This window comes from Schistocerca americana, chromosome 1 (assembly GCF_021461395.2).
Source record: "Schistocerca americana isolate TAMUIC-IGC-003095 chromosome 1, iqSchAmer2.1, whole genome shotgun sequence".
Lineage (NCBI taxonomy): Eukaryota > Metazoa > Arthropoda > Insecta > Orthoptera > Acrididae > Schistocerca > Schistocerca americana.
The window spans coordinates 1,099,214,219-1,099,223,091 of NC_060119.1; the positions used below are offsets into that span (position 1 = coordinate 1,099,214,219).

Genomic DNA, 8,873 nt, shown 5'->3' on the forward strand with positions numbered 1-8,873 from the left:
ATTCTCTCTTTGAATCTAAAGACCAGAATTAATTTCTTCTTCTTCAAATTACATTCGCAAATGTCAGACAAAGTATAAAGTACAGTAGACTTTCTAACGGAGGTACTTCTTATCTAATATTGTAAGTGCACATTAGCTACGAAAGCGGAAGTGTCTACTTTGTGCGTTCTTTCTTCAGTCAGTATACATCAAGAACGAAATACCGTAATTACTACAGAATCACAACTGAAGTGCAAGCTATATTTTTAGTGTTGCAGTTAACAATAACAGTATCATTCACTCCAGAAAAGAATGAAAAAATTAAAAGTGTATAAATGAAGAATGTACACACTTAATAAGTATTTGAGGAGTTCTACGCAGAACAATCTATGAAAAACAGCAATATACGAATGCTATTTTTTTTTTCAACCACCAGTCGGTCGCGAACTTAAAACCCCAGTGAAAATCAAGTGAAGCTTTGCACAGATGTGTTCCGCAGTGACTCTCGTATGCACTTTTCAGTTTTGATCACACAGTGAGCACGTAAAGATGCCTAGAAAATAGAATGGCTATGAGTCAGCATATTGGCACAGACAACGAGCTGCAGGCCAGTATAAAGAATCGGTGAAAATCACCCAACGGCTGCCTTCTATGACGAGCGTACTGGGAAGCTGGTACCATGCTACGACAAATGTCTAAGTCGGCGTAGCGACTATGTAAAGAAGTATCTGAAAGGTGTAGCTAAATGTTGCGAACAAAATGTTTTTGCATCTAATAGATGTTAGGTTTTATTTTCCCAATCACAGCTGGCTGTCAACTGAAAGGCAAGTGTGCAAGCCCACGCCCACAACACCACACCAAAATGACACTTCGCTGCTGGTCAAGGCTGCCTAGTCTGTTAGTAGTCTGTTGCCCAAGAATGATGGGAATGAAACTCCTGAAATTGTTCCTGTAATAAGTTATGAAACGTATTGTAGCCAGAGTCTACTTTATTTATAATTAATATAACATGGTTGGAAACAGCACCAGGAAATAAACTTGATATAATTGTGAAATGTTTTAGTCTGTAGTGTTTGGTAGGGGCACAAGGAAAAGAATGCAACGTTTACGCTCAATTTGTTTCTATAAAACATTAATTCAAATTTCTGTCACAGTGCTACGCCAGCACGATCCTCATAAAAATGTAGTAAGGTGTTCGGAGATAGTTGTTACGCGGTTCTTTGCGAAGTAGTTGGGAGTTGATGTCTTTGAAAGCTAACATTCCAGAGATGATGGGAGGTAGAAATTTATATGAAATCGGCTACTCACTGCATTAGTACGACTTAATCCTATGTACATAGTAGCATATAATTAAAACAGAAAGAACGTTACGTGATCAATCCAACAACCTTCGGGCGAAACACGCACAGTTTCACTGAAGACAATACAATATTCCATTATATGAAAGATTGCAGAGTTCCCCAGACTCCATTTTATTAACGTTGCTTATTCGTACAACATACACGATCAGTTTCAGAATGCACATTCAATCATCTGATGTATCTGAGAAACCAATAATATCTATATCGACGATGGAACATGTTTTCCGAAATCGGTCATGTCGAATGAATAATCAGAATCAATAAATTGAAATTTGAGGAATGTAATCTTTCACACCCCTTTAGTAAAATACAGCTTGTCCCATTAGAAATTATCAGTATCCAGGAATACGACAGTCGCCAGATAGTCAGTGTTAGTTGCACCTAATTACTCGGGTACACATGGCTGGCGCAAGGCTTACATTCTATGAAAGGAAGTCAGTTTTGAAGTGGTATTTTAAGTACAAAATGAGGTTCAACGGCAATGGCGAAATGAGTATCAAACAGAGCCACCGACACGTTTAACGATTCGTCTCATTCGAGACAAATTTGAAGCCGAAGGCTGTGTTAAAGATTTACACAAACAACGATCTGGACGACCTGTAACAGTAACAAGTCCAGCTAACTCCCGTCGTGTGTTACAATTCACTCACTCATCACAGAAGTCTGTGAGACAGTGTGCCCGTGAAACTGGAGTGAGTCGCTCAAGTGTTCGGCGAATTTTGAGGACAGCAAAGTGGAAGTGCTACATCCCACGATTGCTACACGCAGTGAACGAGGACGACCCAGATCGTAGAATGGAGTACTACGAGTGGTTTACTAACATGGTGCTCAACGATGAAGAGTTTGCAGAGATGATTGTGTGGTCTGGTGAGGCACAGTTCAAACTCAATGGTACAGTAAATCGCCACAATTGCATCTACTGGGCCGCCTAAAATCCGAACGTCCATGTAGACAAAACCGTGAATTTCCCAGGAATAAATGTGTGGTGCGGGTTGTCTTAACGGGGCTTGATTGGGCCATTCTTCTTTGACGGCACAGTTACCGGTGAGATGTACCTTCAGAAGCTTCAAACATCCATTTTACCTGCCATCCGAGACTTGTATGGAGACGGAAGAGTTTACTTTCAACAAGATGGTGCCTCAGCCCACTACCAAAATCGTGTTAGGGCCCATCTCGAAGAAAATTTACCAGAAAGATGGATAGGCCGTAGAGGTGCTGTGGAGTACCCACCACGTTCCCCAGACCTAACTCCTCTGGACATTTACCTGTGGGGAACACTAAAGGAAGTTGTTTATCGACAAAAGCCACGCACATTGGATGAACTTCGAGAATCCATCGTACATTTATGTGAAAATATCCAACTGAACACGTAGCAGTCAGTAGTTCGTGCTGCAGTTCGGCGGCATCGTTTGTGTGTGGATGTTAATGGTGACCATTTCGAACACCTACAGTGATATCTTTAAGTTGGGCTTTAAGCTACACTTTCACCAAAAATGAGACAACTCTGTCAATTAGTTTGCAAGTTATGGACTTTTAAACAGTGGATACATTTTTTTGGACCCGTCTGTATATGATGACTTTTGAACATTATTAAGGTAAATACATTGTTTGTTCTCTATCAAAATCTTTCATTTGCTAACTATGCCTATCAGTAGTTAGTGCCTTCAGTAATTAGAATTTTTTATTTAGCTGGCAGTAATGGCGCTCGCTGTATTGCAGTAGTTCGAGTAACGTTTTGTGAGGTAAGTGATTCATGAAAGGTATAGGTTATTGTTAGTCAGGACCATTCTTTTGTGGGGATTATTGAAAGCCAGACTGCTTTGCGGCAAAATATTGTGTCAGTTCAGTGATGATCAGAATGAGTAAAGAGAGAAATATCTGAGTGCGTTCAGTCTGGCTCAACTGTTTGAAAATCAAATACCGTAAGGGTTTTTCCAGCACTGTCACTTCATAATTTTTCAAAGGGGCTGTTCGAAGCTGTTTCCCCAAAGACAGTGCGATGAAAGCGAACCCCCGCCTCCGGTGTTGAAACTACAAGGGTCCAAGATCTGTCAGAGATACACATTTTAATCGTAAAGAGTCTGTGAGACTAGAATAACATTTGACAGACTCTCAAGAAAAGCAACTTTGCCTCCACCGTCTCTCGAGAAATGCGGTTACTCTGAACCAATGAACACCAGGATTCTTCAAATCAAATCGCTCACGAGGAGAACACGGCAAGTGCCATAATCCGATTTCCCAGAAACTTCGCTCAGTGGAAGAGGAATCACACTAAGCGACTACGTGTCTCGGCTTATCCGTAGATATTAGACCGTTCCTGAGAAAACGGCAGTCAAAGTTTTCGGCGTACTTTAGATGTCTTTCACCGCGTGGTAAGCGCAGTACAACTGGTGGCATAGTCGTTACTTCTCATTTTCGCCTCTTGTGTTCCTAACCCTTTTACTGTTTTTATTTATTTATTTTCGTTTATCTAAGCATGTAGAATGTTTCGTACGAAGTTGGTAGACAGAAGGGCATTATATTAATTGTAAAACTACAACAGGGTTTAACTTTAAGTGTCACAAATTTGTATGTATGTGGTTATGGCAATTTCAGTGTGTTTTTTTAAAATTCGCTTAGTCTTATATTTCATTCTTCTATGAATTCTTGAGTCAGATATTTTATTTTTATGTTTATTCTCCACGAAGACTTGATGCATACCTTTGGATGATATCGATCGTGGAAACATTCGAAACAGAAATTCCGAATAGCACCGGCATCACACAAAGGGAGGTTCTCCACAGCGACATTTCTTCGAATGAATTTCGCTCGGGAAGAAAATATCGCAACTGGTCCTGGCGGAGGTTCGAGTCCTCCCTCTGGCATGGGTGTGTGTGTGTGTGTTTGTCCTTAGGATAATTTAGCTTAAGTATTGTGTAAGCTTGGGGATTGATGATCTTAGCAGTTAAGTCCCGTAAGATTTCACACACATTTGAACATTTTTGAAGAAAATGTCGTTAGCATTGCAGAAGATTTCAAGTATTGCCAATAATTTCGTGGAAAACTACGCATTACGGAACACTTTTCCGAAAACTGACGCTTGCAATTGATTTTGAGTCAATTTCGTCGAAGACAAATCCAAATTATTTTCCACTCATTTATTTTGTTTTTTATTAATTCACTATAGATACAATTAGCAAGCGAATAAGGACAACGTTATTACGATATGAACTGGCAAACATTCGTGTAACAAACTTCTATAGACAAAGGTAGACAAATTGATAAAAAATAAACGTAAAATAGCGGGTTACGAACACGGGGCGCAAAAGCGTGAAGCCGCAACGCTAGCTGCTGTGCCACAGCTTCGGTTGATCTGTTTATTCGCAAAAAAAGCACATAAAGTACCTCGAAATTTGACCGTCGTTTTCTCAGTAACGATCGAGTTCTACAACTAAGCTGAGACCCGAGTTCCTTATGTTGACCCCTCGTCCACCCAGTGAAGTTTCTGGGAAATCGTGTTGCCGTGTTCTCCTCGTCGGTACGTACCATAAAACAACTTCCGAGATTGTTTCTGTTTGGTTCATACCAGTTCTGTGCAATTTTTAACACCAGTCTATTTTTTTCACCTCATATTATGAATCAAACAAGTATAACCATGCCCAAGGAAACAGGTTGAACAGTGAAACTTCCTGGCAGATTAAAACTGTGTGCCGGACCGAGATTCGAACTCGGGACCTTTGCCTTTCGCGGGCAAGTGCTCTACCAATTGAGCTACCCAAGCACGACTCAAGCCCCTTCCTCACAGCTTTACTTCCGCCAGTACGTCGTCTCCTACCTTCCAAACGTTACAGAAGCTCTCCTGCGAACCTTACAGGACTAGCACTCCTGGAAGAATGGATATTGCGGAGACATGGCTTAGCCACAGCTTGGGTAGCTCAGTTGGTAGAGCACTTGCCCACGAACGGCAAAGGTCCCGACTTCGAGTCTCGGTCCGGCACACAGTTTTAATCTGCCAGGAAGTTTCATATCAGCACACACTCCGCTGCAGAGTGAAAATCTCATTCCAGGTTGAACAGTCTTCGACTGCGAACCATAACAGTGCTTTGTTCTTCACTGAATATCGAGCTTACAAACCACAGTCCGCTGTGACAGATTTTTACCAGTGAAGGTAGCACCTGTACATGCTGTTAACGTGGTGACTAACTGTTGTCATAATTCCTATGTGCCCGGTAGCACTGACATATGAGAGCTGTTTTGTTGTTGATGGCCTGAGTCACCCAGGGGGGATCAGAGGGGTGACTGTGAAGTAAGAGACATGACTGACCTTCTTGATGTCGAAGTCCCGCATGCCGCGGTGCGACGGGCACCTGCCGAAGCCGAGCCTCTGGGCCGCGGCACCGGGCGCGTCCATCAACACGAGCAGCAGGAGGAGCGCGAGCGCGGGCGCACACATCGCGGCAGTGGTCGCCATGGCGGTAGGCGGCGGAGTGGCGAGCAGCCGGCTTCTGCGCGGTGTCCCCGCGTCGGCCGCAGACGCCAGCGCCGCCACGCACTGCGGTCAGCGGCCGCGCCGAACGCTGCCGCTCGCCGCTCGCCACCACTGTGCGACTTCCTCCGTTCTGCACTGACCTTCTACTGTGAAGTCTGTCGGCAATGATAAAACCCTCAGTTACTCATTTGGCCTTGCGAACTGCATCCAATAATGAACGAAAGCAATAAGATCAGCGGCTGTAGCGTGTTGATCCACCAGTGGAACACGATACAGCAGTGACTCTGCGGGACACTGACTCGTCAAGTCATTGGTAAACTTCCGGAGGCATGTAGCACCAAATACACTACTGGCCATTAAAATTGCTACACCAAGAAGAAATGCAGATGATAAACGGGTATTCATTGGACAAATATATTATACTAGAACTGACATGTGATTACATTTTCGCGCAATTTGGGTGCATCCTGAGGAATCAGTATCCAGAACAACCACCGCTCGCTGTAATAACGGCCTTGATACGCCTGGGCATTAAGTCAAACAGAGCTTGGATGGCGTGTACAGGTACAGCTGCCCATGCATCTTCAACACCATACCACTGTTCATCAATAGTAGTGACTGGCGTATTGTGACGAGCCAGTTGCTCGGCCACCATTGACCAGACGTTTTCAATTGGTGAGAGATCTGGAGAAGGTGCTGGCCAGGGCAGCAATCGATCACTTTCTGTATCCAGAAAGGTCCGTACAGGACCTGCAACAAGCGGTCGTGCATTATCCTGCTGAAATGTAGGGTTTCGCAGGGATCGAATGAAGGGTAGAGCCACGGGTCGTAACACATCTGAAATGTAACGTCCACTGTCCAAAGTGCCGTCAATGCGAACATGAGGTGACCGAGACGTGTAACCAATGGCACCCCATACCATCACGCCAGGTGATACTCCAGTATGGCAATCACGAGTACACGCTTCCAATGTGTGTTCACTGCGATGTCGCCAAACACGGATGCGACCATCATGATACTGTAAACAGAACTTGGATTCATCCGAAAAAATTACGGTTTGCCATTCGTGCACCCAGATTCGTCGTTCAGTGCACCATCGCAGGCGCTCCTGCCTGTGCTGCAGCGTCAAGGGTAACCGCAGCCATGGTCTCCGAGCTGATAGTCCATGCTGCTGCAAACGTCGTCGAAATGTTCCTGCAGATGGTTGTTGTCTTGCAAATGTCCCCATCTGTTGACTCAGGGATCGAGACGTGGCTGCACGATCCGTTACAACCATGCGGATAAGATACGTCATCTCGACTGCTAGTGATACGAGGCCGTTGGGATCCAGCACGGCGTTCCGTATTACCCTGCTGAACCCACCGATTCCATATTCTGCTAACAGTCACTGATTCTCGACCAACGCGAGCAGCAATGTCGCGATACGATAAACCGCAATCGCGATAGGCTACAATCCGACCTTTATCAACGTCGGAAACGTGATTGTACGCATTTCTCCTCCTTACACGAGGCATCACAAGAACGTTTCACCAGGCAACGCCGGTCAACTGCTGTCTGTGTATGAGAAATCGGTTGAAAACTTTCCTCATGTCAGCACGTTGTAGGTGTTGCCACCGGCGCCAACCTTGCGTGAATGCCCTGAAAAGCTAACCATTTGCATATCACAGCATCTTCTTCCTGTCAGTAAAATTTCGCGTCTGTAACATGTCATCTTCGTGGTGTAGCAATTTTAGTGGCCATGGGCTGTAGCTTGTTGATCCACTAGTGGACCACGACACAGCAGTGACTCTATGGGAAACTGACTCGTCAAGTCATTCGTAAACTTCCGGAGGCATGTAGCATCAAATAGTATACTACCGGAAAAAAGCAACATCCTCAAAGAAAAGGTCATTTAATTGACAAGTGAGTTTACAGATTAGTTCATGATTGTAGGAGTACACAAAAAATAAGCCAAAATACGATGACCATAAAGGATATCTCCTGGTGGCGATGCGGGCACCTGACGGGGAACAGAACTCTGTAAGCGGAACAGACATGGGCGGGGTATCACCACAGCGAGGATATGAGCTGCAAATGGAGAAATCCTTTGAGATAAGTGACTTTGACAAAGGACAGATTACATTTATGCAGAAGCTGTGAACATAAAATCCCGGAAACGACGAATCTGGTCGAATGTTCACGTGAGGCCGGCGGCGGTGGCCAAGCGGTTCTAGGCGCTTCAGTTCGGAACCGCGCGACTGCTACGGTTGCAGGTTCGAATCCTGCCTCGGGCATGGATGTGTGTGATGTCCTTAGGTTAGTTAGGTTTAAGTAGTTCTAAGTTCTAGGGGACTGATGACCTCAGATGTTAAGTCCCACAGTGCTCAGAGGCATTTTTGTTCACGTGATACTGTCGTGAACACCTACGGAAAGAGGTTTTTTCGGAACCGAGTTGGTAACACACTGTCTGATCGCTTTGAGCAAGAGAACGGTGTCTCCCAGGGCAGTGTTTTAAGCGTTACCCTCTTTCCATAGCTATTAACAGTATAACGTCTACAGTGAGGAGTCCAGTACAGTGCACCTTGTTTGTGGACGACTTTGCAGTTTTCTGTTCCTCCTCCAGTATTGCAACCGCGAGCCGTCAGTTGCAGCTAACAGTGCGGCGGTTAGAGGAGTGGACTGCAAAGACGGGTTTTCGGTTTTCTGCCGAAAAGTGTGTTTGTGTTCATTTTAATCGTTCTCGTCATCTTTTTACCTTGCCTGCCTTGCATATGGGGGATACTGTCCTACATTTTAGAGACACAGTGCGGTTTCTGGGCCTAATTTTTGACTCCAGGTTGTCTTGGCTGCCACACCTACGTGACTTGAAAGCCAGAACCCTGAAGGCACTGAACATCCTCAAGTGCCTCAGCCACAGGTCTTGGGGGGGCGGACAGGGCGCGTCTCCTTCAGTTTTACCGAGTTTTTGTGCGTTCACGTCTGGACTACGGGTGCACAGTGTATGGGTCAGCAAGGCCGTCTTATTTGCAGATCCTTGACTCTGTTCACCATGCTGGGATTCGACTGGCCACGGGTGCTTATCGGAC

General features: G+C 44.9%; 1 protein-coding gene across 1 annotated transcript in view; it reads right to left on the bottom strand.

The window, feature by feature from the left end:
- LOC124550624 (apolipoprotein D-like) overlaps positions 1-5,804 on the bottom strand; it is a 229,316-nt gene extending 223,512 nt beyond the window's left edge. Inside the window, exon 1 of the mRNA XM_047125350.1 lies at positions 5,644-5,804. Coding sequence (XP_046981306.1) covers positions 5,644-5,790 — 147 coding nt within the window. The 5' untranslated portion in view covers positions 5,791-5,804. The remainder of the gene's footprint in view (positions 1-5,643) is intronic.
- Between the last annotated feature and the right edge of the window lie 3,069 nt (positions 5,805-8,873).